Raw genomic sequence first — 27,881 nt, 5'->3', positions numbered from 1 at the left:
ACATTTGGCCGGGTGAGCTGGTGTTAGCCGGCTAACTATGGGTTTTTCAGTGAAAACTAACGACAGTATAAAGCAAACGTTAAGTCAATATGTTTAAACCTGAGTATAAAGTTAAACATTTTGGGTTTTTTTTAAAGATGGACTGTATCGAGTTTGGTTGTTTTGGTCTGAACAAACTTCAACTGATTTGAGACCGAGCAATGTCGTGTTTTAGGGCTTAGTCAAAGCGTTGTGTTGTTCTTGAATCAGTAAAACATTATTTACTCTTACATTAGGTCGACTATCGTGCAGGCTAATGTCCGTACGTAAATAACTTGCTGGCGATCCTAGCGATGCGCATGCGCAGTTGTGAGGGGGCGCACTATCTTGCTGCTGTGTCCTCTCTTTGGCAGCTCCCAGCCAGTCCTCTCATGTTCACACTGGTACTACTGTGAAGCTTCACATAAACACAGAGGGACACACAATGCTCAGCTGGTTGGACCGCGAACAGGGCCCATAACTTCGTGTCAGTTTCAGCCTTCTTTGGTTAATATGCTGTATTTTTCTTCTTGGTAAGTAACGAAAAATCACTGTATTACTCCCACAGGGTTACTGTGAGTGGTTTATTATCCTTACCTTATCGTATTTTATGTTTATGTAGAATAACGTAGCCTGTAATTGTGTGTAATGTGGATAATTACTGGAGCGTCGCTGTTTATTTTTCTGTTAATACTATGTTTGACAAAGAGTCAGACAGCCTGTAATGAGTACTCATGTTTAAACTATGTCTCAACTTATTATCACAACGACTCGGGTCCACTGTGTCTATGCTGTCCTGGTGTGAGGCAGCGGAGGAAGTTTGCTCTGGTTTAAATGAGCCAGTGTTTCTGCTGTAAAGACAGCGGACGGACAGGGGGAACAGTGTTGTCATTGTAGCTGACATGATCGCCGTGTGTCTCCGCACAGGGGTGAAGAGGTCAGCAGCTAATGACTGTTGTTATGCCAAACAGGAAACGACTCCTGCTCCCCTTCAATGAAAAAATGACATTCCTGGAGGGGTGTAAAGTGTGTTTGAACACAATAGTGAAATCAACTTATTCTGCGTCATGGTTAAAAAAAAAACAAACAAAAAAAACTGATCCCATATCTACTTTAATACATTTCCTGTTTCACGTGAACGGGCATGTGCACTATGCGCCTGTGCTGCTTTGAACCTTTAAAGTTTAAATGATTCATGAAGTCTCACTGGACACACACACACACACACGTACAGTAAAGACTTTACACTGTCAGATATCAAATGTAATACATGTGATATAACTGGGACAAGAGGCAGCTATTTTAGGAATATGACTGGGAATATTTAGGAATATGAATTAAGATGTTTTTCAGCAGAGATGAATCCCTTCACACCTAACTGTCTGTGCAGCAGAGGGTTACACAATGTAAACAGTGTAATGGGACAAGAAGCTGTGTCTTGCTTCACCTCATATTTGCTGATGGATCCAGGAAGTTGCTCACTTTGAGTGCACACACACACACACACACACACACACACACACACACACACGTACACACACACACACACAAGTACACACACATACAGGCAGACTCACTGCTTTAACTATTTGCTTACTACAGACAATCAGAAGCTTCTTCACTTATGTATTAGTGCAGGGCCACAGCAGAGTCTTTCAGCCTTTTTCTTACCAGAAACAATGTTCCTGTCTTACCTTAAAAAAACTCACATGCTGTCCTTGTTTTCAGTGGTTCAAGTTAGGTTGAATGTTCCCTATTTTTCTCTCTGGGAGAGGAGGTTAGTTTAAATCCTGGTCAGCTGCTTGTATTAGTGTCACATATTTGACCATAATGGGTTCTGAGGTCAAACAGGTCAGATTGTTTGGAGCCAGAAAGAAGAGTACAGGTCTTATGACAGTTTTTATCCACATTAGTCCCAGAAAAAAAAAGCAGTAGTAAAGTAAAGTAGTAAATCGGCAGGAAATCAAAAAGAAATCTGAATCATTTTCAGTATTTTCTGGCGTTTTATGGAATAAACCGAATAATTGATAATCTATTCATTTATATAAAAGTAATTGTTTGTTGCAGCCCAAACCAAACAGCAGCTTAGCCTGACATCCAAGAGGTCATATGCTTCCATCGTTTCCAAAAATGAATCAACAGCCTCTGCACTCAGACTTGTGTAACAGACTATGTTGGACTCGACTAATAACAGCTTTTCTTTACTAACAGAACTCTCTTTTACAACACACTCTTTGCTTAGATTTTCTCTGCCACTAAGTAGCTTTGTACAGCCCTGCTAAGGTTTGTAACCCTGAAATTACTCATGTTTGGATTTCTTTTCCATGTTCACATCCTAAAATAGCAGCCACTTGAACCATTACACCCCTCTAGTCCTCTGCACACAGCCATTGGATGGTCCGTTTCCACGTATTCTTCACAAAAAACTCAAGGAATCATTGGAATGTTAATTACTCTGCGGGGAAAAAGAAAAAGAGCTGTTGATTTTTTTTTTCTAAAGTGCTCAGCTGGTTGTAAGCAAACACAAGATTTCAGTTTATATTTGTGTATTTGTTCGTCTGTATGAAAGTTTGTTAGATAATCACTATCAAGATGAATTAGCCTAAACAAACTCGTGTCCTGAAACCGGCTCGACCGGCAGAGCTGCAGCTTTCAGCAGCAAAGACCTCTCATTCCTCCAGCTGTCATTTTCAAAAGACGCACTATTTGACTGTGTACATTTAGTCTCTCAAACACAAGAATAAAAACATCATTGTTGCTGTGTTGGTGAATTGTTATTACATTATTAATTCACTGATTTACATAATGTCTCATTTTATGTTTCTGGGTTAGCTGCTGTTTGGATAAAGCCTCACAGTCACACACGACTTGTTTGCTGGCTCTTAGCGTATTGATCTGTGCATTTATTACCACAGTATGATAAATATTTCAACCAGTGTTTTTTTTTCTTTGCGTTCATGCAGAATGTATATCAACCACTACAGCCAAACAATGAGAGGCATCCTGAAGCGAAAGTTTTCAGAGGTAGATGACAATCCCTGCTACTCCTCCTCCTCCTCCTCCTCTTCTCCGTCCTCCCTCTCCTCCCCTGCCTCCTCAGAGTGGGAGTCTGACGGGGAGAGCAGCTTCTCAGACAACCAGGAATTTACACCGCACAGCCCTTCTTCAACCACCAGTTTACCCAGTAAGTCTCCAAACCAGTGACCACTGTGTTTTTTTTTCCTCTTTCAAATAATGCAAACCTCCTCCTGTATCTGGCAGTTTTCCCATCATCGTTTTATAGGAGTGTCTCTTATCAGCCTGCAGCAGTGCTGGTATGAAAACGTTAACCTTAGGGCGGTTCTAGATAATACACAGCGAATGACTCGGCTCTGGACTGTCTATTTTGTTGGGTGGAAGATCATTTGCCTGTGCAATAGGATGTTGTGGAATCAATTTGAATAGCAAGATCCCTTTAAAAAAAAGTCATATCAAATGGCCTTATTAAGATATCACAGAGAGGCGGCCATAGAGGCCATGCAATGACAAAATGCTCTGCAGTTATTGTTGCACAGTCTAAAAACTTAGAGTTCAGCTTTAGTTTTAGTTAGATCAGTGGTTCCCAACTTCCCCACCAAGGCTTCACAGGGGAGGGACCTGAACACATTCTATATTCACAGAGCCTTCACTCTTAACCAAACAGCCTTGTCCTGTATTAGAAAAAACTTAATCAGGGGTCGTCTGTTTACTCAGTAATAGAAAAGGGGTCCCTTAATGAAAAAGTCTGGGAATCACTGGGATAATTTGTTGAAGCTATTATGTTTTGGTAAACTTCCAAAGAACATCAGTTATACTCTCCTTTACTTCTTTTCTCTGTCCACTGTTGCCATGGACTTGGTATTTCCTGTCCACATGTATGTTAAACTATTGACCCAAGCCACTGCACCTGTAGTGTGTCACCTAGTGGCTACTCAGAGACCTACAGAAGAAAAAAACAGAGTGTCTAGGAATTATTTCTAAAGTTAGAATAAGACATTCCTACAGTATCCCAGAGTTATTTATGAAGCTTCCTGCACTGACTTTCATCAAGGGAAAGGATTACTGCATTGCTGTTTTTTAAGTATCATGACATTTTGTAGTTTTTCTGGTTGTTGTGGTTTGGAGTATTATAACATTCCTGTAGGCCATCATCATGGCAAAATCAGTTGCGTATTGTCACCACAAAATAAATTTTAAAAAATACTGGGACTGATATTAGATTTTACATTTTGTCATCACTGGTATTTAGGCTAGGTAAAAGGGCTCATCAGCTCATCATTCGTCATACATCCTTAGGGACTTTAAATCACAAATGTTATTTGGTTTTATGAAAACAGAATAAGCTCATTGTCAAACTTTCCAAAACATCTTTCCTGCTCCTATGTATGCTTTCTGCCTGAACACGATCTCTTCCTGATGACTAACAGGTTAGGACACCTGATTAAATAGGATGATAAAAGACCAGAGATGCATGGCTCTGATCATTGCCTCTCTTTTTCTAATGTATTAATTTTCTCTTCTTTTAACACAACCAGTTCAGTCCATCCTGAAGAGGCCCAAGCTTGCAGGCACACAGAGCAACGTGCGCTTTGACCAAGTGTCGGTGTTCAGTTTCCCTCGCTGCCAGGGCTTCACCAGCGTGCCCAGCCGCGGAGGTGCCACCCTGGGCATGATGTGGAGGCACAGCAGCCTCGAAAAATACACAGTGGCAGAGCATGCACTGCAGCAACGGCACAGGCGGAGAGAGAGGCTCAGAGAGAGACGGAGAGAAGAGAGGCTTGAGGCGTTGAAACACAGAGTGAGTGCACTTTGTTTCTACATTTCTAGTTTGCATTGCTCATCTCCACACACAGCAGACTTCTTACTTTATCTGCTGTGTTGATTCCATAGGCCATTGACCAGAGAGAAGCAGACAGGCTCACAGCGGATCAAATCCTTGAAGAAGACACTGACGTCCACGTCAGTGATGCTGAGCTGGAGGATGGAAGTTTCCTTCAGCCGTACTCCTCCAAACAGCGACAGGCTCTCCTGCAGGCAGCAGGGGTGAAGCGTATAGACAGAGAGGAGAAGAGGCAGCTTCACGCCCTGCGTCTGTCCAGAGAGGACTGTGGATGTGACTGCCAAGGCTTTTGTGAGCCAGAAACCTGTGCATGCAGTCTGGCAGGAATCAAGTGTCAGGTACAGCACTTATATATAAACAAAAATACTTAAAGCTCAACATAAGAGCTGATTATAAACTTGATAAAACACTTTTTAGCTGCACTTGTTTCTCTGGGATTGTTAACTTCAGACCCTGGTGTCAGTACTCTGAATTGTATTTGAGTCTTCTGCTGTCTAACACACAGGTGGACCGCTTAAACTTCCCATGTGGCTGCACTAAGGACGGTTGTGGAAACACTCAGGGGCGCATCGAGTTCAACTCCAAACGTGTGCAGACTCATTACATCCACACCGCCATGAGACTTGAACTGGAGATGCGACTGCAAGATAAAACAAGTAGCCAAGAGGACCAGTCCGGACTTCCAGAGGACCTTCAAGAGTATGCGGACCAGGATGAGACCCATTCGGTGCAAGGTACACAGGACAAGAGCTGCCCCTTTGGGTTCACCATGGAAGAAGATGGTCTTCCTCTCACCATGCCCACCACTCCTTCCTTTCATTTCATCCCAGAGCGGTTGGTGGTGGAGGAGAACAGCTGCAGCAGCGACATGACTGAATCCTCTTGTTCCTCCTCTGACTCTGATGCAGGAGGATGCCTTAATGGGAGTCAGAATCTCCCTGAAGTTGATGCAGGTTTGTCACGTGCCCTCAGCATCTGTGACAATGATAACTACTCTACATGCAGCCAACTGAGGCACACGGGTGAAGCAGTGACGCAGTATAGCAACAACTGTGCCACTTACAGCACACCTACTGACAATCTGGGACCACTGTCAGCCAACACATTCACAGACAATATAAACAGGACCTCACTGACAGATTATCTTGATGAGAATGCAAACCAAGCGAGAGACTTCTTTGACGAAGACTCTCTTGAGGGCTTCCCCAACACTCCCTCTCCAACTGTGGACTACTCCTTAGGCAGGTACATGGACCTGAGTCTCTCCTCTGACTCCGATCTTGAGTTCTTTGACAGTGACTACACATCTGGTCCTCTGCACAGCTCTTTCAAAGTACACAGACATCTGGACACCTTTTGCCATCTCCAGCTGTTTAGCTCTGTTAATTTGCCATCGTACGAGTCGAGTACCTACCTCCTGGAGTCTCTGATCGGCCTGACTGAACCGAGCACAGAGCAGAGTTATGCAGTCAGCGATACCCAGCTTTAATAGCTAATTCAAGGCATTCTAGTGACATAACAAGACACTGTGGAAGAAAATTTAATGTATAAAGCACTGCTTTTATGTATTTGTAAGAATATTTCAATGTACAAAGAATCATTGATGAAATATGTTTTTCCTAGCTGGATATATTTTCTATTGCCTAAAAATAATTTTGCCTTTGTTTCAGAGAAACCACACTAATTAATATATATCTTGTTTTTTTTAATTCTGAACCTATATAATGATCTCTGACAAGTTATTTAATATCTTATACCATGGCCACAGAGAATATTTCAGCTGAACGGTGGGCATGCGTTTTTTTCATTGAAGCAGCCTCATCGCTCATTGCAAGTTCAAACCCACAGATATCAAAAATGGTGGCCATGGTATAAGCAGGATAATCCACTTTGATGCATGCAGTAATAAAAAAATAACACTCCTTTATTTTCAGCCTACAGGTTGTGAATTGTTTTTTTTTAAATCTGCACTCTTGGGATTATCCTGTATATGCATAACAATATGTTTAGAATATTTCTGTACTGGAGTAATAAAATAAAACATTTTTATTTATTTATTCACTGTGTGGAGTGGTATTTCTTTCATCTCCTTTACCAAGCCAAGACTGGGCAAGCATCACGTTATGGGGTACGTTAACAATGATGTGTTCTCTTTGGTTTGACTGTGGTTCTGATGATTTTTCTGGTGCAGAGCTGAGAAAAATACCTTATTTAAATTTTTTCTATGGCTTCTGTTATCATATACTAAACTTATCATTTGATTCAGTCAATCAATCTCCACTATCATACTCAGTCCAATAATTAGCAAATTGCTGATAAAGGTCTTTATAGGCATTTTCGTGGCAGGCGTTTCATGGCAGGAAAAGTACTTACTAGTTACTGGTTACTAGTCACATTAGTAGACCTTTTTCACAGCAGACATTCTGACATGAAATTGTAGTTAAACAAAGATGTTATCAAAGATACTAATTATGGTCCCGTTCCATTCAGGTCAGACAGAGTCAGGGTGCTGCTGTGGTGCATGTTGTGCTCACCGGAAAGTCTCTGCTGCACTAAATGGAACTGAACCTAATTATTTAGTATCATTGCAAACACCTGTTGACCTTACTATTTCATGTTCAAATGGCTGCTGTGAAAAAGGTCTTATTGATTTAGTACAAGCTCCATTACAGTATCTTACTCAGTCCAGTGGTTTACAAATTGCTGCAAAAGACCTCTGGGTGCCTTTTTATAGCAGGCATTATAACTGTTGGTGTGCTGTAAGTGGCACAGCTGTTACTAATCATTAATTAATAAAGACTCCAGTATAGAGAGACCCTGAACTGGCTCTCTTAAATTAAATTGTCAAAATGGCTGCTGGTCAAAAGGTCTATTCTCCTGTTTGTTGTTAATGCGCTATATCATTATGACACTTTGCATCACATCAGTACATCATTTATATGACACAGAATAATTAAATATGACGTCTTATAATAATAAGCGGGCCGTGTGCGCATGCGTATGTTCGATACTGGCGCTGTTCGATTGTTTTGGACTCCAAACAAGATGGCCGCGGACTGTCAACCGTGATAATTCTCACACACTTGTTGTTTTCTGATGGTTTTAGCTCATATTTGACAGTTCCCGGCAGAAAGAAAATGGGTTTATCACAGAGCTCGGAAGTGTCCGAAGGAGGGACGTATGGATACCACGTGCACGGAGTAAGAAATGACCGAGCCTCCTCGTGAGGAACAGAGTGTACACAGCTGACATGTTGCTGCGCTAACACAGAGCTAGCTGCTGCAGACTCACCTGTGAAACGATGAGGTGGCACTGTTTACCTGTCACTGCAACACGACACGTCTGTTTATGTATTTCAAAATAAAGTTTGAATTCAGGCTCGTAACTCTTCTCAAAGAAAGTATTCACATACATTATCTGTCAAAGCCGATTAATACCAGATTAATATCGAGGAGCTCATTTAATGGTGGTCGTCGTGAGGGCTGAAGTATATTGATATTTCTGCTGGATGAATATTCGCCCCTTTTAAACCTTTTCATGCTGTCCCAAAATAAATAATGATCGCACTACACTTGCATTGAATGACATTAGTGCTGTAATTATTAATCGATGATGCATAGGTCGAGAGAGATCGAGCGAAAATCCTAAACATTTAGTGCTTTAGCCCTCTCAAATAAGAAGATTGTCTGCTCCTTTTTTTTTTATTATTCATTCATTGTAAATGAAATGTTTTTGAATTCTGCACTGTTGGTCGGACAAAAGCAAGTTTAAGCAGTGAAGCAGTTTACTGTAGTTGTGCATTTGATTAAAAAAATTGAATTGATTTAGAAAACACATACTCTGGTTGATTATTTATTTAAATATTTTGAAAATTAATGTCCCATATATTTGAATTTAGTTTACGTTTCTATTTAAAGATGAAGCATCACATGTTATTAAAACGCTTGTCTGGTTTCTGACAGGTGCAGCCTGGTTCTCCAGCAGAAGCGGCCGGCCTGCAGCCTTTCTTTGACTTCATACTGTCTCTGGACAACAAAAGACTTGTACGTTTATTTATTCTTCTGTCATAAGCAGTTAACTCACTATTGATTGCAGATTGCACAGACACATAAGATGCTACTTCTGCTGTTTTGAGTTCTTCTGTCACTGTCCACCAGAATGAGGAGAACGACCTGCTGAAGGAGCTCCTGAAATCCAACATGGAGAGAGCAGTGAAGTTGGAGGTGTACAGCACTAAAACCTCCAGGGTTCGTGAGCTTGACGTGGTGCCCAGTAACATGTGGGGAGGTCAGGGCCTGCTCGGTGCCAGTGTTCGCTTCTGCAGCTATCAAGGAGCCAATGAGAATGTCTGGCACGTTCTGGTGAGCTTATTCAAAACCAAACCAATTGAACCAAGTCTGATTTGAAGCTCACACAGCATCATCTTTTGGTTTGATAACTATTTCTTTCCTGCAGGATGTTGAAGCCAGTTCGCCTGCTGCCCTTGCAGGGCTTCAGCCACACAGTGACTACATCGTTGGAGCAGATCAGGTGTTGCAAGATGTAAGATAAAATGCTTTGTTATTAACATTTGGCTAAAATCAATCTATCGCTCACAAACTTGAATGCTGAGCTGTAAATAATTCAAAGTTGCTGATTTCCAGTCAGAAGACTTCTTTTCGCTGATTGAGGCTCATGAGGGGAAGCCACTGAAGCTGCTGGTGTACAACACTCAAACAGATGCCTGCAGGGAAGTGGTGGTCACACCAAATGGAGCGTGGGGCGGAGAGGGCAGGTAGATAACAGTTTTTTTTCCGTTATAAAATGGATGAATTGTTTAGTAGTTAATAATGTTGTTATATATGGTCTTAAAGCGTTTTCATTTTTTTGCTCTTAGTTTGGGCTGTGGCATTGGTTATGGCTACTTGCACCGCATCCCAGCATACATCCCATCCCAACCTGACACATCCCCGGAAAGGATTCCCACTCCTGTTCCTGAGGAGGAACCGTCTCCGAAGCTGCCTACCCACGGCTTCACAGAGGTAAATCTGAATCCACATGACTACATTTACTGCTGCCACTAATGATTCATTTCAGTGTTGGCTAATGCATTGGTTACTTTTTCAACTAAAAGAGTTCAGGATTTAGTGGCATTTAGCGGTGTAGTTGCTGATTTCGACCCCGTCATTAGAACTTCTCCTTGCATCTCCTAGCAGTGCTGCTAATCTAACTATTGAATGATTTCATGTGTTGTTACATGACATCAAACTATTGGTAGTAGCAGCTTATTTCTGTTTTTCAGGCACCTTTGATGGCTCCTTCAAGCCAAAGTGAAGATGTGTTAGATCTGGATCAGGTCACGCTCCAGGAAGCTCCTCTACCTCCACCCATCCAGAGAGTCATGGACCCCGGTCAGTTCAGATATGCAGTGGTGTTAGAGGATGATGATATGTAATGTATGAGTGTATTTGGCACCTAATTGTGGATGTAGTGCTTATCTGCAGCTGTCCCGTGTTCGTTCTTTCAGGTTTCTCAGACTCTGAAGTGGCAGTTTTGACACCTGACGCTGCAGATTTGTTGGACAGACTGGATCTGTCCATGTCGTCCATTGACATGACCAACACTTCACTGACTATGCATGAGGAGAAGGATGGCGATGTCTCTGGTGTTGGTAAGTTGGGACAGCAGCACTTCATCACTGTCCTAGAGAGTGTACATTTGGCAAAAGGAATATGAACAATTTTTCTATTTCTTGTTGTACAGAGGAGCTGGAGGACAGCGTCCTTTCATCGTCAGCAGACAACGAGACGGACCCGCAAGAGCTGAGCTCCCAGGCAGCCATGGACCTCACATCTGCTCTCGCTTCCCTTGATGCCTTGTCAGGCATCCCACCAGCTGAACCATCTCACCTGCTCACAAAGTCCCCAGACCTATCTGTCTCCATCTCTGAGCTTAGCAATAGCCCAAGTCCACCTATGGACGCATCGTCTCTCCCTGTAGAGTACCCTGACCCTCCTGCTGAACCCTCTGTCTCAACCGAAGACCCTCCCTGCCCATCTCCTGTCGATCTCCTCCAATCCTCTGCTGTTAATGAGTTGATACCAGACGATTCTTTTGCTCAGGCCGTCGAGGATCCAACAGGGCCAGTGGAGGAGTCCACAGAGCCTCTAGATGCGGCTCCTGCTCACCACTGCAGCCACGAGAGTGATGAGGAGCTACCAGAAGAGCTGTCTCTTGAGTAAGCTTGCATCAGGCCATACACAAAGTACAAAACTGGGAGGTGAAGTTGACAATCACTGGGGCTTTTTTTTTTAAAGAAACACTATAGAGATAAATGTAGGCCAGAATGAGGGGAAGGCTGCCTGATTTGAGTCTGGCATGTTACTTACACTAAAGAAACCAGCTAAAGCATTATCATAGAAGAACACTGAGGGAGTATAGGAACATCTTATTTGTTTTATATGTGAGAATTTAACGTTACTGCTCATTTGTACGCCAAGAAGGTTAGAATGTGAACCATGTTTCCTTGTTTGGTGCAAAATTATGATCTACGGTTGACAAGACTTCTGGTGCGCATATGTGATGAATACTTGAACACTTCCAAAGATAAACACATACATTTACTAGAGCAGAGCACAGCTGCACCTTAATATCCAAACACTATCAAAGTCTTTAAAGCTACCAGACCGTTTGCATCAAAGTTTTATTATACAGCTTTTAAAATGACAATATAAAAAGTCTACAGTAGTTTGTAGCCATGTTTTGGATTTTAAAATGTTTCCGATGTGGTATTAGAAAAAAACATTTGTTCACCTGTACCGTATAAAACCAGTCAGTGCACGTTTTTATAGCAGATTTGATGAGGTCAGTATGTTTAAAACACTGTCTTTGATTAGATCAGTCATACGTTGTATGGTCTGTTTAAAAAGAATTTGTACCGTTTGTATTGTTTGAATTATGTCCCCATATCCACTTCAACAAGATTCTTACCTTGTAATTTTTGTGATCTATGCAACAGTAGACAAGTACAGCCTGTGACCTGACAGGTGATGTGTAAATCCAGTAGACGACAGACCTTTCATATAGAGTATGTAAGACGTCTGGTAGTGATGCTGCTGTTGAGAAATTGTTTTGTTAGGGGGCTTTTTAATGTTTTTCACAGTCAAAGTAGTTGCTAGTGTGTAAAATAAGGAAAAGTATTTTTGCAAATATTTTATGAATTAATTGTATGTTTTATTAGGAATGGGTGCAGTCGTTTCATGAATGTGAAATGGGCAAATCTTTGATGGTTAAACAATCATATCACTTGACTTAAAAGAGAAATCGTCTGTTGTTTTTCTTGTTTCACACTCAGCTGAACACATTACAACTCAACAAACATCCATTTATAATTCCCATAAATCTGTCATTGTTAAATCATTCCAATTTATTTCTTCCAATGCCTAAAATATACATATTTCACAAATTATTACAACAAGGGATACTGCAGTGTTATGGCCTAATTATTGTACCCATCATGTTTTTGGCCAATTAGAGCTCACTCGATGCGTCCCTACTATGGTGTTAAAACACACACTCATCATGGCAAAATTAAAAGCAGAAAAATTTACAATGAAAAGATCTGTTCTGCTTGGTGACACACCAAGAGAGAAAATGGGTATTACCATTTATTTCACTTTGGTGAATTTCCCACAGTGATTGAATAACGATATATTCTCTTGGATGAGATTCCCCTTCAAGTTATATTCATGTTCCATTGAACTCCTATAGAATCTAAATGAAATATACATTAGGAACAGCCCTCACTGTCATCAAAGTCACTGCTCATGACCCAAGCACAGAGGGAGTAAGCATGAGTTATTGTTAAAGATACATACCTTATATATATATATATATAGTATTTCCCGATTGCTAAGATGACTTGGACGACTACTAACATTCTTAAGAGTAAACTGCAGTTTCGGGGTTGTAGTGAATACCACAAATGCAATTTTTTTTTTTTAAACATCCAAGTCAAATTACCTTCATGACCATGAATGTGCTCTTGGGATTTGAAAAACAGTTGAAGTAAGCTGTACAACAACGCAATAAAACTGCTGTAAAATCAAAAGAACAAAAAAAAAAATCACTTAAATCAAAAATGTTGTACATATATTTACAAAAAAAAGAACATTCAGTCCATTGAGAACAGCACAGCTAAAAATAAATGACAAAGACAAGTGCTTCTGTCAATGATGTTCACGCTCTGCAGTAATTAGATGTCTTAGCCGAGGTTAAGTTCAAGTTAAGATGACGACAGAACGGAGGACTGCTTTGAGGGACTGTGATGCTACCCAGAGACCAAGTGTACTCCTAAAACTGGTGACACAGCTGAGACGGGTGTGGAGTGTTTGTAGAACAAGGACAGTTTCTGGAATGTACTAGAACAAACAAAACAGTCTACTACATCCATGTGCATATACGCATACGCTCGGACACAAACGTGTACTCTAACTTCAGTCACCCCGAAACAAAAATGCCAATCAGAAGGAAAGAACAAACACAGTCAAAGAAACAAAAGAAATCGGTGAGCGCTGGAGAAAACAGAGTCCATTCTTGTCAAACTGTAAAAAAAAAAAAAATATTAAAAAGAAACACTGAACCACTTATCTCCTGGGTGTCTCCTGGCTGCTCCGGCCTGTTCTGGTCAGTTCCCTATGATACACCATGAGCCACGTCCTCACAAATTTTACTTGATTCTCATTGATACTGCGACTCTGGACCACACAATGGGGTTTAGGGTACTACATGTCAGAGGTGGGTGGTGATTGGCAAATGACGAAGAGTTCTTGTTTTAAAAATTATGACTTTCACGTGGACTTCTGCCTATAGTGAAGCGTCAAGTCCCCTCCACTCTTCCAGATAAAATGTTTAACTGTTCGCAGGTCCATGTTGGGATCTAGAACCTGGTTGAAAGATAAAAAAAGAAAAGGAATTAATACAACAAACAGGGACTGAGGATGAACAAGCTGTATGAAATGTACAAGCAAAGCCGCCATGCGCACCTGGTCTTGACACATTAGTTCTATCTTCTCCTCGGCTAGCATGGCCATGTCCTCCTCCTTCTCCTGCTCCCCGGGCTTATCGTTGGCTGAGGAGCTGGTGGTCTGCGACTCGTTGTCCAGGTTGATGATCTTTTCATAAACGTGCTCCATCACCTTCCTCACCTGGAGCATGTCACTGGCTGAGAGACGGTCCCTGCAGAACACACAGCAGGTAAAAAAAAAAAAAAAATGAAAAATCAACTCTGAACATTCGAGCTGCAAACTCACATCTGCACCTTCCTCGTCTGCTCGTACTCATACTCACTTCTTTAGAGTTTTTGCACCAGAGGAAGAATGGGGCTGGAGGTAGAACGGGATTTTGTTGAACTTGGGCATATTTTTCTGGAACAGAAGAGGAAGGATAACTCAAAAAAAATAAATAAAAATAATAGCAGGAGTAACCTGTCAGTGCACATGCTGTGCCACAGAAATGCTAAAGAACTTCCTCCTGAGAAACACTGACAGAGCCCGTCAAGACTTATTTTCAGCAGGAAGAGCAGGTGTACATCGTAACAATAATAGTTCAGTTTAGCCTCAGGGTCCTGTATTACTCATGCTGGCTCACTGTCACACTGTCATGATTAACTAGGACACTTGAATAAATAGAACAATGGTATTAGTAACACCTGTGCTTCTCCCACTATGACTGACTGCTGTTAGAAGGGCTTATACAGTCTGGTCCATAAATATTGGGACATCGACACAATTCTAATCTTTTTTACTTTATACACCACCACAATGGATTTGAAAAAATGAACAAGATGTGCTTTATCTGCAGACTTTCAGCTTTAATTTGAGGGTATTTACATCTAGATCAGGTGAACGGTGTAGGAATTACAACAGTTTGTATATGAGCCTCACACTTTTTAAAGGGACCAAAAGTAATGGGACAAATTAACAATCATAAATCAAACTTTCACTTTTTAATATTTGGTTGCAAATCCTTTGCAGTTAATTACAGCCTGAAGTCTGAAACACAGACATCACCAGACGCTGGGTTTCATCCCTGGTGATGCTCTGCCAGGCCTCTACTGCAACTGTCTTCAGTTCCTGCTTGTTCTTGGGGCATTTTCCCTTCAATTTTGTCTTCAGCAAGTGAAACGCATGCTCAATCGGATTCAGGTCAGGTGATTGACTTGGCCATTGCATAACATTCCACTGTGAAGTGCTGTCCAATGAGTTCTGAAGCATTTGGCTGAATATGAGCAGATGATATTGCCCAAAACATTTCAGAATTCATCCTGATGCTTTTGTCAGCAGTCACATCATCAATAAATACAAGGGAACCAGTTCCATTGGCAGCCATACATGCCCACGCCATGACACTACCACCACCATGCTTCACTGATGAGGTGGTATGCTTTAGATCATGAGCAGCCTTTCCTTCTCCATACTCTTCTCTTCCCATCACTCTGGTACAAGTTGATCTTTGTCTCATCTGTCCATAGGATGTTGTTCCAGAACCGTGAAGGCTTTTTTAGATATTGTTTGGCAAACTCTAATCTGGCCTTTCTGTTTTGAGGCTCACCATTGGTTTACATCTTATGGGGAGCCGTGTGTATTCACTCTGGTGAAGTCTTCTCTTGATTGTTGACTTTGACACACATACACCTACCTCCTGGAGAGTGTTCCTGATCTGGCCAACTGTTGTGAAGGGTGTTTTCTTCACCAGGGAAAGAATTCTTTGGTCATCCACCACAGTTGTTTTCCGTGGTCTTCTGGGTCTTTTGGTGTTGCTGAGCTCACCTGAGCGTTCTTTAACATTTTTAAGAATGTTCCCAACAGTTGATTTGGCCACACCTAATGTTTTTGTTATCCCTCTGATGGGTTTGTTTTGATTTTTCAGCCTAATGATGGCTTGCTTCACCGATAGTGACACCTCTTTAAATCTTATATTGAGAGTTGACAGCAACCGATCCTAAATGCAAACAGTACACTTGAAATGAACTCTAGACCTTTTATCTGCTCCTTGTAAATTGGATAATGAGGGAAAAAACACACACCTGGCCATGAAACAGCTGAGCAGCCAATTGTCCCATTACTTTTGGTCCCTTAAAAAGTGTGAGGCTCATATACAAACTGTTGTAATTCCTACATCGTTCACCTGATTTGGGTGTAAATACCCTCAAATTAAAGCTGAAAGTCTGCAGTTAAAGCACATTTTGTTTGTTTTATTTTAAATCCATTGTGGTGGTGTATAGAGCCAAAAAGATTAGAATTATGTCGATGTCCCAATATTTATGGACCTGACTGACCACTACTGCAGGAACTGCCTGTAGTGCATTCCCACACTGAAAAATCCCCATCCAACTTCCTCAATAGTTAAAGACACTTTTGACCACAGGAAAGATACATCAACGCTGTTTAGCATTTTGTAATGCAACAAAAATATGAATGAGTAAAATATGTTTGTCACAGTAACAAACATGTATTTTGTTGGCTTCACCTCTGAATTTAAATTCATAGCCTATTTATCCTGTAATCATTTTGCCTTTGTCTCATTGGAGTTCATGTAAAATGAAGGTGAAAACAAACTTGTACTCACATCTACAGTTATATCAATAACCCACTGTGGGACTGTCTCATTCAGCAGCATGGACTCAGTTTCTCCACCTGAATCTCTACATAGCAATCTGCAACACAGGACAAGGACATCAGAAGAATAACATAAATCACTCAACTATTAATGTTTATGTTTTTTACAGTCATGAAGTGATAGCTTTTACAAAGCCCTCTGCAACTTTATCAGTTTACATTTAACCTGTGTTTATAGGGATGTCAGTAAATCATTACCTAAATAGAGTTCGACCTCCTGCTTCACCAAAGATGACTGGTGTGTGTGGTGGCACTTGGAAATATCCATTTCCTTTTTGGACCCTGTTCTCCTGCTCTCCATTCACTGTGGACACAAGAACACAATCCCACTGTCAGACACATCGAATGTTGCTTTGGACACCCGCTGCTCACTGACAACGGCAGGAAATGGTGTCCAGCAGAGCACATTAAAGTTTCCAGAACACTGCTGCCGGTTTGCTTGATTTCATTTCAGAATGATTTAACAGTGGATGGAGAGTTAACCACGTCCTTACCGTGGTTCACCTCGTTCTCTTCCTCATCCATTGGGTTGATGCGAGTTCTGGGCCAGAACTCCAGCAGCGCCTGGAGCAGCAGTCCACCCAGATTCACTACAGAGATGAACGGTCAAAACAGTTCTGTATCTTTCAACAGTTCCTTGTATATAAAATGTGACTGGGTCAGATATCTTACACTTTGGGTCGGACCCATCAGAGCTCGAAAACCCAGCATCCTTTGCAGACACCCAGGCAGCGAAGCAGTCGCTCTCATCCAATGTGATAGTGAGCATCTATCGACAAAGAGACACAGAACTATGAGACCACTGACCAGACTCAGGAGGGACTAAGTTTAAAAACATCACTGCTGCTGAGACAGACGAGAAGCTCTTGCATCACCAGGTTTGTGACTCACCCCAGTTTTCAGATCAACAGAGAACCAATTTGGCACGTAGACCATCTTGAACCGCTTTTTAATCTCTTCATCAAACTCCACTTTCCCCAAGTCTTCACCCTTGCAAGCCTGAAGGTAAAATACACATAAAGTCAATACACACCGCAGGTATCAGCAGGAGGGAGCTCATCAGGAGAGGATTGACGGTCCTAATTCGGACTACAAGAATAACTAAAGTTTGGTCAAAACAATATTCTGTCTTTACCTTCAGGACGTCCCAGAATGCCACATTGTTGTTGGTATCTTTGGTGAGTATGTGTCTCTTGTCGTTCAGAATGTGGCACTGTATGATACTCGCACCTCCTGCACACAAAACACAGAATTTACTTTAGAAATGTTAAAGAGAAGGAGACAGAAGATAGCGTAGTTCACAAATACACAAGTTTACCCTTGATGACTTGTTCTGGCTGAGTGCACAGCGGTGTCAGAGGGGTAGTGCAGTCGTTGTCGTACTCCCCTGATGATCTGAAGTTGTGCATTCCCTTTAGAGACTGCACAAATACATATAGACAGAAAATAATCACTACATGTTGTCCTGGATTTTAATAAGCTCTTCCTTCCAGAAATATACAGAAAAGATACAGAAAAATCTTTTGTGTATCACTCACACCATCACAAAGCTTGTTTAATTTTTTTTTTTACACAAATTACAGGAAGATTAGTGCTGAATAGCATTAGGCATGGCCACATGCACAAGTCTCTGTCTGTATTCCAGAGTCATTATGCTGACAGTCGACTGGCGACCTCAGGAGGTGTCACGCATGCTTACCCATTTATTAACGGATGACTTGGTGGTGGAGACCCAGATTGCTGGAGGTGGGTCAGCAGATCTGTCCAGTTCCATCTGAGCAGAAGAGAAAGACGGCGGAAGGTTGAGTGACTCCAAATCTTTAGTTATGAGCACAGAGTCAATAAAACAGCCTTAAATATTTAACCTTTTAAAAATACAGGACATCCTTTCCAATAAGCACTGCTAACAAAGCACAGAAAAGACTAGCCTAAAAGAAAGCAACAATACAAAAGAAAACCATGCATGGACGGTAGAAATGTGCAATAGAAACATCAAACACATATTAAAAAGGAAAGAATAATTAAAACAAACAACAACATTCAGTATTTACACAGTCTTTTTACTTTGAGCACTGGCGCTTTCTCCTCACAGATGAGCACACGGATGTCTGGGTTACGCAGGTCAGTGCAGTAGATTTTTTTGTCTCTGCCACCAGAATAGACGTGTGTGAAGGCCTCGTTGACCTGCAGGGCCCAGACCCCCTCATCGTGCACCCGGTAGGTGGCGATACACCTTTGCTGGCCAAGTGACCACAGGCGGATGGTCCCGTCAGAACTGCCTGACAGACACTGTGTAGAAGGATAGTAGGTTCAGATGTTGAATCTGTTGAACAGCTGCCAACACTGCGTATTTCACACACGTTAACTCACCTGAGTGCCATCCCGATTTAGCAGCAATGACTTGACGTTGTCTGTGTGACCCTTTAGCTTCATCAGTTTTGCACATGTTCGTGGATCCCACACTCTCAGAACCTGAAGGAAGAAAAGCAGAGACTAAGAACGAGCACTTCTTCACTGCATTTACATTAAACCAGATTTCTAAGACAAAACAAAGTAACAGTTCAAGTGCAGCATTGACAAGGTTTCAAAGTAACTTAACACCTCCTATAAACCCAGTTCATGTAATCTGTTATGTAATCTAGATAATGTCCACACACCTTACAGGAACAGCTCTATGAACGGCTCTACAGAAAGGAGGGGAAACTCGTCATTTTCTCTCTCTGATGAATCTAAAGAGCACGTTAACATCCAAGATGTACAAGCAATTACACTGGCACCAATTATGCATAGAAATATAATTTGTAATCTTTGTGTTGCCATTTGGAAACCAAACAACCTGCAGAAATCAGACTGAGATATAAAGACTCAAGAGATTTTCAAGTAATATCCTGTGTCATCGGTCACTGGAGATTAGCAATGTGCGATATATTGTCAAAAACATTCCCCAGGGTAAGAATGTCATCCCACGATAAAAGCGATAAATTTCCATTGATGACGTATATATGTGCACGACACACTCGCAGCCCAACACGCATATTGACAAACAAAGCAGAAGGCGGAGCAGATATGCCGGGCAGCGAGGAGCTCTTTCCTCACGCTCCGGCTGCCAATCAGACACTCAGATCGGTCAAACCTGCACAGACAGCCTGAAATGTCACTGAAGCAGATTCACAGACTAAACTCTGATAATCTACCTGCATGTGTGTTCTCACTTTGTTTATTTCATGTAACCAGCTTCTAATCTGAGTCCAACTCGCAATTTATGCCGGAAAATAATGACACGAAGAAGTTTAATTTGATTTGTGTCCGATGCTTAGAGAGCAAGAGAGAGAGGGAGGGAGGGAGGTAGAGGGAGAGAGCGAGACAGAGAGAGAGAGAGAGAGCTTTGGTAGAGAGACAGAGTAACAATAACAGAGAGCGAGCACCGGCCTCGATAAAGCTGTTATTAATCAGAGAAATAAAAAGTTATTTCCTGATTGTTTCACAGCGGTTACATTCAGCAGGTATCTCCCTAGCCTTTATTATTATTTTGGTGATAAATTTATAGTCTAAAAGATTAGGCTGAATTGGTGTTTATTCATCGTCATTTTTATTGTTACCGTGATGAATACCAGAAATTATCAGGATACATTTTTTAGTCCATATCGCCCATCCCTACTGGAGATCATTCTCAATTTACTTTCAGGCTATATTTCCCAGACATGATGTTAGCTTGACAGGTGAAATTATCAGAATGTTGCTTTAATCTTGAACTGTTAACGTCCACGTGTGTGTTTGTTTGTGTCCCAACCTTTTCTGTGGATCCAGATACAATGACTGTGCCCATCTGGTTCATAGCCAGACTGTAGATAGAGTCCTTGTTCCCACTGAGTGACGAGGCTGTTGGGAGACAAACGATAGTGAATCCACAGATAAAGAACATTAATTTAAAAACAGTAGACAGCATAAATGTAATAATCACTACTAGAGTGTGAATGGGACAAACAATACTTACTGGTGACAGTGTTGTTGGAAGCAGTGAGTGCTGTTAGTGTGTTCACATCCCAAAGAAAGATCTGTCGGTCCAGACCTGCGGATGCCACAAGCTCTTTGTCCTTAGCGTAGGCCAGAGCTTTCACGTAGTCCTTGTGTGTTCGTAACGTCGACATACAGAATCCTTTATGTGCGTTCCATACTTTGACTGTCGTATCTGATGAAGCAGATATCACTGGAAACGGAGTGACAGTGCATCAGATTAATCTGTCATGTCAAATCAGTAATACACCCACGTACATCAGTAATCAGACTCACATGTTTTCCCATTGCAACAGAGAACGATGTCATTGACCCAGTCTGTGTGATGCTCCATCGAGGCGATGTATGGGTCCTGCTGCAATGACGGAGAAGTGAAACCGTGATTTCCACCATTGAACACAAAAGAGACAAATCTGCATGCATCAACACAGCTGCTGCCTGTGTGACATTTAAACACAGACACAGAAGAGTCTAAGAAGAAGCTCTACTTTGTGCTGGTAGACGCTCCATATCCGGATGATTGAGTCCCTTCCAGCTGTGAAGAGCCGGTTCAGCGCGGGGTCGAGCTGGAGCGCGTTCACCCCGTTTCGATTGTACTTCTCCACCTCATCTCTAATGACATAGGACACCTGAAACACAAAGAGGAGAGCGAGCACTGAGGTCACAACACACCCACTCCCATGTGCACGTCTCGGAGCCTCGACACGCTAACGGCTAGCTCTCATGCACTTACGTTATAAAGGACATAGTCAATGAGCAGAGCTAAATGACACATATATCAGTAAATAGTTGCTCTTAGTTAATATTAACAATGCACACATTCAGTACTTATAGCGCGTTTTTATCTGGTATAACTGTGTACTGACAGGACCACCTAGACACGTACGCTAGCTACGGTTCCCCAGCAACTAGACCGAGCCCAGACACAGTGTCGCTAAGCGTTAACGCTGCAACAGTGTCAGAAACCTGCTGAACAGCACATGACTATTTTGTGCTACTTGGTGAGCTGGGTAGTTGTGTTTTAACGTGTCTGACACGTAGTTATGGGACAGGTGTTTACAAACACTTTCACGTAATCGTTTAGTCGCCCGCGTTAGCAGAAGACGCTAACAGCTAGCTAACGTGAGCTAAGCTAGCTGGGTTAGCCGGCTTGAGTCATGACTCATAACATCAGCGCTGAGATGTGCGGGCGGGTCTTTATTGTGTCCCTCAGTTATCCGTGAAGCAACCTTTAAAGCCGAAGACTTTAATATCGCCGTTGCCAGATACTTGGCAATAACGCAACTATTATAATTTACCTGGACTTTTCTCCGCCCAGCAGCATTTTGCCTGTGATGCGTGGCCATCTTGCATGTTGACAGTCAGTTCATGTGATGCTACATCCGGAAAAAAAGAAAACATATGCACCCGAGCTGCTGCTGCTGCTGCTTCTTTGGTGTTTTACGGCAGGCGGCATCCTTATAGTTGCATATACCGCCCTCTTCTGGACTTTACTTCTTTACTACTTCATTTTTCTTTTCCCTTTTTAAAATTCTTTTAATTAACCCACTTAAAACAAGATATCTCATTATGATTTTCCTCCCTTCTCTACATTTCCCACATTCTATTATACCTTTGACACTTTTCTCCACTGCTCCTGTCCTCTGCAACCCTGCCATCATCTCTTCCCTCTCCCTTTCATATCCATCACATGCTCCACTGTCTCTCTCCCCATAGCTACATAGACCAGTTGGATGCTTCCCTATTATGTTGAGTGTGCTATTCCATCTACTGTGCCCTATTCTTAGTCTGCTCATTGTCACCTGTTCCACTCTGCTACCTCCACAACACCCCACCTCTCCTACTTCACCTTGTAGATTATATAAATGTCTCCCCTTTTCCTGGATTTTCCAGTACTGTTTCCATTGATTAATTATTTCTTTCCATATTAAACTTTTCCCTTCTGCTTTTGATCATTTTACTTTCATTTCCACCTCTTATTTCTTTACTGCCTCCTTTGCCATTTGATCTGCTTTTTCATTTCCCTCTATTTCTAAATGAGCTGGTACCCACATGAATGTTATGTTATATGATTATCTTTCTATCCACCCTGTCCTCCACCCATTCTGTTGCCAATACTGTTGCACATAGCTCCACCACATATACACTTAAATGATCTGAAGTTCTTTTTAATACTTTGTTATTATGACTGGGAACCACCATTGCTGCACCTGTTGTTCCTGTTTTTGGTTCTTTTGATCCGTCTGTATATAAGTAAATATATTCCCCATACTTTTCATCTGTATAGTTATAAAATTCTTGTACCAGGTCCACTGTTTTATTTCTTCTTTTGATGTCCCATATTTTTAGATCTACTCTTGCTTCGTGAAATGTCCATTCGGGTATTGTCGTCCACAGAACTGTTGGGCTGACTTCTATTTCCTGTATTTTTAGTTGCTCTACTATTCCCTCGCTGACCCTCCCAAAGCTTGATTGTTGCTCTTTCCCCTTTTCCCAACACATCTCCAAGACTCTCTTTGTTGGATGGTCTTCCTTATGTCCTTTTAAATTTATCCAATAATTGGCTATTAGCTGCTTTCCCCTTATCCATAATGGCATTTTTCCAGCTTCAACCTGAAGGGTTTTCATTGCTCCTAGACATATTCTTAGTGCTCGTGATTGAATAATATCTACCTGTGATAATACCGATTTAGCTGCTGATCCGTACCCCACACTACCATAGTCTATTCTAGATCTTATTAATGCTTTGTATATATATTTTAAGGACATAAAATCCGCTCCCCAATTTAGCCCGGTCAAACACCTCATAATATTTAATACTCCCTTACTTTTTTTTAACTATTCCCTTCACATGTTCTTTCCACGTTAATCTAGAATCAAAAATCAATCCCAAAAATTGCATGCTGTTTACTCTTTCTAAATTCTTTCCATATAAGTTTAACTTTTTATTTTCACAGATTTTCTTTTTTGAGAAGAACATTACTTTACTATTTTCCACTGAGAATTTAAAACCCCATTCTGCTCACCATTTTTCCACTTGATCTATCCCTTCCTGTAATTTCTTAACTATATGATCTATGTTGCCTCCCCTCTTCCATAATGCCCCATCATCTGCAAACAGAGATCTTCTCATTCCTGTAGGTATATTATCAAATATATCATTTATCATTATTGTAAATAGTGTAGGGCTTATAACACTCCCCTGCGCCGTACCATTCTCTACAATATAGCTTTCTGATATCTCTGATCCAATTTTAACCTGAATAACTATTTCCCTTAAAAAAATCCATAACCCAGTTAAATAAGTTTCCCTCAGTTCCCATTTGATGCATTTTAATCATCAAACCTTCTCTCCACAACATGACATAGGCTTTTTTTTTTTTTACATCAAAGAACACTGCTGCCACCGTTTCTTTATTTACCTGTGCTTTTCTGATGTCGTCTTCTAAACACAATACTGGATCCATTGTGCTCCTACCTCTTCTAAATCCACTTTGATATTTATTCACCAATCCCCCTTTTCCAATATAATACATGAGTCTCTCATTAATCATTCTCTCCATTATTTTACCTATATGTGATGTAAGTGCTATGAGTCTGTAGTTTATTGTCTTACTTGGATCTTTCCCAGGCTTCATGATTGGGATGATTATCACTATGTCCATATTCCTGACAGTTGAAGCACTTTGTTGGTTTTGGGACAAATTCTCTCACATTATATTTTACAAATCCAAAATAAAGTTCTCTTGGGATAGCTTTTGCATCAAACTTTACCACTACTGTTTCTGATTCTTTTTTCTCAGGTCCTCTTTGTTATGGAATTTTCTGTCCTTAGGTTACACAAGGTCACATGTGGGCCTTGAGGTCCTCTGCAGTATTAATTGTTTGTCTTTGACTAGGTGCCTTCCATATCTCAACACTGTGGTGGCCAGGGTCGAAGAGACCTATTGCTGCATTCCTAGACATAATAGATAGCTTGACATTGACGTTCCAATCTGCGTAAACAGACATCTGTGTCTCCAGACTAGAATGTGTTGACAATAACACCTCCAAGGGTAAAGACATTCTCTTTGACTAATTCTGGGCGTATAGTATTTGTGGTGTGATCTTTGGGTTTAAAGTATATGCACCATCACGAGTTCGTCAGAATGCGAGACCGACTCAAGCACTTCAGATGTACTTTGAGAGCGTCTCTAGTTCTCCTTGATCAAGCGTCAATAAATAATACAGCATAAGACATCAGAGGCTCCTGAACACTTTCTTCCTTCCTGACCTCACCATTGACCTTTGACTTCAGCAATTTCTCCACAACAATTGGCGTCACGAACAGGATTTCAACAGAACAAAGACGTGGTAAGTGCAAAGTTTTATTACTATGCCTTACCATGTCTGCGTTTGACGAAATCATAAAAAACTATGTGCTTATTTAACCTGCCTGGAATATAAAAACATCTAAGACCCACCAGGGGGGTCAGGAGCTTCAGTGTCTTGGGGACAATGTCCTGGCTGAAACCTCTGGCGTTGTTTGGAACGTATGTGTCATACAAACATCCCAGTTAGATGTTCAATTCGGCATATTGATTTAAAGTGAGAAATCAAGAAAGCTGACAATGGTGTAAAAAAAAACGAATATTAAAAATAAATGGAGCTGTAACAACAATTGATTACAGAGCAGTGTACAGTGTGTGGATCTGAAGATCGGGGATCTACTCTGTGTCCTTTGGGAAACGTTGATTTTCAATGTGTATACACTGGGAGAGAAAAAGAAGTACATTTTTCATCCTTTCACCTCAGATCACCACTGCTGTAGTTAGAAAGGTGTGGAGACTGACCTTTGATGCTGCTGTATTGTGGTTTGAAATCTGTTTGTCTGTATGTGTAATGTCCTACTGCGCAAGCGAAAATGGGTAATGATCTGTCCAAAGCAGTAGACAAACCTGAAATCATGCAAACTGACTCAGCAAAAGCGAAATCAAAGACAAAACATCTTTCTGTAGAAGATCAAAGAACTAACATGAAGTTAGATGGTCAACCTGTCATTGATACGCAGCATGCCGAAGCAGGCACACACACATACACATCTGACCAGATATCACAATTTAAAGCAATGTTTTCATCGCATGTGCCAGCTGGACTCATCGGTAGACTGAAAGGATGGGATTTTGTGTTTCCGTTTACTTCTCTTATGTGTGAATGGACGAATGGCATGTGGCCGTATGAGGGAACATTCAAGAGAGAGAAGCTGCAAATGGCTGAGATGAATGTTAACTCTAGTGTTGGAAATCCATCCTGGGACTTCAGATACATGAATGAGTGTATGCAAGTGTGGTTGACTGTGGCCCGTGAAAGATGTGGTGTGAGAGTGCGTGACAAAAGCTGCGAGATTGGACCAGATGATTTAAGAAAGATAATTGATCTGACTGCTAAATGTGTTACTGCCTCTCATATGCCTGTACTAGAATCTAAGTTGCAAACTAGAGCTTTAGAAATGGCCAAGATAAAGCAGCGACATGTTGATAATTTGGAAAATTGTGCAAAAGCTATGATGTATGGCTGGGCAAAGCGCCAAGCCAAGATTCCCGCTCCTCGTGATTTGTTGAATATTTTAGCCGAGGTCGGGATAACACTGCCGGAACAACAAAATAATGGAAAAGCGCTCTCTGTCTTTCCGCAACTTTCAAATACAAGGCCCTCTTGCAATGCTGAGATAGATGAACAACCAAGCACATCACAAACTAAAGCAGACGATGAATTTATCCTAATAGCAGCTGCAGTAGAAGAAGAAAGGGTCAGAAAGGCCACTGAACAAAGGAACAGACAGAGGCTCAGGCAGCCGAAAATAGGGCGAGAAAGCAACAGGAAAAGATGGAGAGACAGCTCAGAGAAAAAGAGAGAATCAGGCAAGAAAAGAGAGATAAAGATGAGAGGGACAGAGAGACGGCATACTTAGAAAAACTAGTCAAGGTCAGACAGAGACAGGAGAAGGAAGAGAGCAGACAGTCGAGTGAATCAGACTCGGAAGAGGAAAGAGCCAGGCTCAGAGAGGAGGAGCCTAACACAGACCTTAGTGACGAGGAGGTCCAGGCTGTGAAACCAAAAACAAAGCAGGCTGTTTCTGAAACACACACGAGACGAGGGAGAGGCACAATGAGAGGGTATCTGACTAGGAGTAGCAGAGTTACAGAAACCCACAGAAAAATAACATCAGAGACCCCTATCTCAGAAGAATCACAAGCTTCTCCAATAAATGCTCCTAAAATAATGATTGGCAGCACAGCAGTCTGTAAACCATGGACTCCTTCTGAAATCATAGATATGACAAGCAGAGCTCCCAATCCAATTACAAGCCCAGATGAATATTGGATTTGGCTAGAACAAGTATGTACGGTTTATAGCTGTCTGATACCTGATGTTCAACAATTGGTCCGATTTACATACAAAACCGAATGGATCATGTGTAAAGATGAGTTTGTTTTCCCTGAAGCTGTTGAGGGTGGCCAGTGGCCCCCAACCAAAACCTTGACTGATTGGCTAAATGTGGAAGCAAAAAATGCAATCACCAAATGTGCACAAAAGCGTGCTGACTTTTCGAAGGTAATTCACTGCGTTCAAGAAGCAAGAGAGTCAGTGCCAGAATTCATTCAGAGATTCATACAAACATGGGATATCAATGCTGGAATAAAGCGAGATGAACATGAATGTCTCATAGTGCAAATTTTTGTGCAAAATCTAAGACCGAATGTTCAAGCCGCTTACAAACTATCAGTCCTTGACTGGAGCACCAACGACTGGAAGTCAACTATAAGCAAAATAATGCTATGCATAGGAATGATGTTTTCTCCGCTGGTAATAATGCTCCCAGCTCAAAACAAATGATGCAGTATGTACAACAGCAGAGTGGTCAAAACAATAACAAAAACAATCCGATAATCCGAATTGTCACAAATGCGGTGCAGCGGGACATTGGGCTAAAGAGTGCAAGAGCGGTCGTCGTCGTCGGAATAAATCCAATAACCAGAACCAAAAAACAAGCCACTACATCATTTCCGGCTCTACCCGCTCCACAAGCGACTACGTCATTTCCTGCTCTTCCAGCCCCACCCACACAAGCTGCTTACATGCAGCCAACATATTACAATCAAGCGTAGGGAGGCCATGGAGGGGCGGGATCAGAACAACCATTTCATATTCAAGCTGCAACTATTCAACTTTCTAGTAATCCCGCCGAAGACCCGATAATGCCCGTTCAAGTTAATGGAAATACCGTTGAAATTTTGGTAGATAGTGGAGCAACTATTTCTACTGTAAAAACTGCAGAGCATGTGTGCACACCT

General features: G+C 41.5%; 3 protein-coding genes across 3 annotated transcripts; 2 read left to right on the top strand and 1 right to left on the bottom strand.

The window, feature by feature from the left end:
• Positions 1–194: 194 nt before the first annotated feature.
• LOC104927952 (cysteine/serine-rich nuclear protein 1) lies at positions 195–6,933 on the top strand. Its single transcript, XM_010742146.3, has 5 exons — positions 195–551; positions 2,982–3,202; positions 4,572–4,834; positions 4,927–5,214; positions 5,382–6,933. Exons 2-5 carry the CDS (start codon positions 2,983–2,985, stop codon positions 6,363–6,365), a joined length of 1,755 nt encoding a protein of 584 aa, XP_010740448.2. The 5' UTR covers positions 195–551; position 2,982; the 3' UTR covers positions 6,366–6,933.
• Positions 6,934–7,880: 947 nt separating this feature from the next.
• On the top strand, positions 7,881–12,165 carry gorasp1a (golgi reassembly stacking protein 1a). The gene is made up of 9 exons (XM_010742145.3): positions 7,881–8,076; positions 8,839–8,919; positions 9,034–9,237; positions 9,332–9,418; positions 9,520–9,650; positions 9,753–9,897; positions 10,158–10,266; positions 10,383–10,526; positions 10,619–12,165. The coding sequence occupies exons 1-9, from the start codon at positions 8,014–8,016 to the stop codon at positions 11,095–11,097; spliced, it is 1,443 nt and encodes a 480-aa protein (XP_010740447.3). The 5' UTR covers positions 7,881–8,013; the 3' UTR covers positions 11,098–12,165.
• A 224-nt stretch (positions 12,166–12,389) lies between these two features.
• wdr48b (WD repeat domain 48b) lies at positions 12,390–21,976 on the bottom strand. Its single transcript, XM_010742143.3, has 18 exons — positions 21,846–21,976; positions 21,036–21,176; positions 20,824–20,902; positions 20,528–20,740; positions 20,324–20,412; positions 18,904–19,005; positions 18,598–18,822; positions 18,233–18,307; positions 17,852–17,954; positions 17,669–17,766; positions 17,425–17,532; positions 17,206–17,302; positions 17,028–17,123; positions 16,732–16,837; positions 16,484–16,571; positions 14,204–14,280; positions 13,900–14,092; positions 12,390–13,800 (listed from the first exon to the last, which is right to left on the bottom strand). Exons 1-18 carry the CDS (start codon positions 21,891–21,893, stop codon positions 13,705–13,707), a joined length of 2,034 nt encoding a protein of 677 aa, XP_010740445.1. The 5' UTR covers positions 21,894–21,976; the 3' UTR covers positions 12,390–13,704.
• Positions 21,977–27,881: the final 5,905 nt, after the last annotated feature.

Source organism: Larimichthys crocea, chromosome X, assembly GCF_000972845.2.
Source record: "Larimichthys crocea isolate SSNF chromosome X, L_crocea_2.0, whole genome shotgun sequence".
Classification (NCBI taxonomy): Eukaryota; Metazoa; Chordata; class Actinopteri; family Sciaenidae; genus Larimichthys; species Larimichthys crocea.
The sequence above is the reverse complement of the archived record's forward strand: the minus strand, read 5'-3'. Positions and strand labels throughout refer to the sequence as shown.

What these genes read in the sequence shown, in the direction of transcription:
- LOC104927952 (XM_010742146.3), top strand. Translation starts at nt 2,983, where the DNA reads ATGTATATCAACCACTACAGCCAAACAATGAGAGGCATCCTGAAGCGA. An exon ending in TTCAACCACCAGTTTACCCA is followed by an intron (nt 3,203 to 4,571) that starts GTAAGTCTCCAA and finishes TAACACAACCAG; the next exon opens with TTCAGTCCATCCTGAAGAGG. An exon ending in TTGAGGCGTTGAAACACAGA is followed by an intron (nt 4,835 to 4,926) that starts GTGAGTGCACTT and finishes TTGATTCCATAG; the next exon opens with GCCATTGACCAGAGAGAAGC.
- gorasp1a (XM_010742145.3), top strand. Translation starts at nt 8,014, where the DNA reads ATGGGTTTATCACAGAGCTCGGAAGTGTCCGAAGGAGGGACGTATGGA. An exon ending in ATGGATACCACGTGCACGGA is followed by an intron (nt 8,077 to 8,838) that starts GTAAGAAATGAC and finishes GGTTTCTGACAG; the next exon opens with GTGCAGCCTGGTTCTCCAGC. An exon ending in CAGATCAGGTGTTGCAAGAT is followed by an intron (nt 9,419 to 9,519) that starts GTAAGATAAAAT and finishes GCTGATTTCCAG; the next exon opens with TCAGAAGACTTCTTTTCGCT.
- wdr48b (XM_010742143.3), bottom strand. Translation starts at nt 21,893, where the DNA reads ATGGCCACGCATCACAGGCAAAATGCTGCTGGGCGGAGAAAAGTCCAG. An exon ending in TGATGGGTCCGACCCAAAGT is followed by an intron (nt 17,124 to 17,205) that starts GTAAGATATCTG and finishes TCATCTCTGTAG; the next exon opens with TGAATCTGGGTGGACTGCTG. An exon ending in GGAGGTCGAACTCTATTTAG is followed by an intron (nt 16,572 to 16,731) that starts GTAATGATTTAC and finishes CCTGTGTTGCAG; the next exon opens with ATTGCTATGTAGAGATTCAG.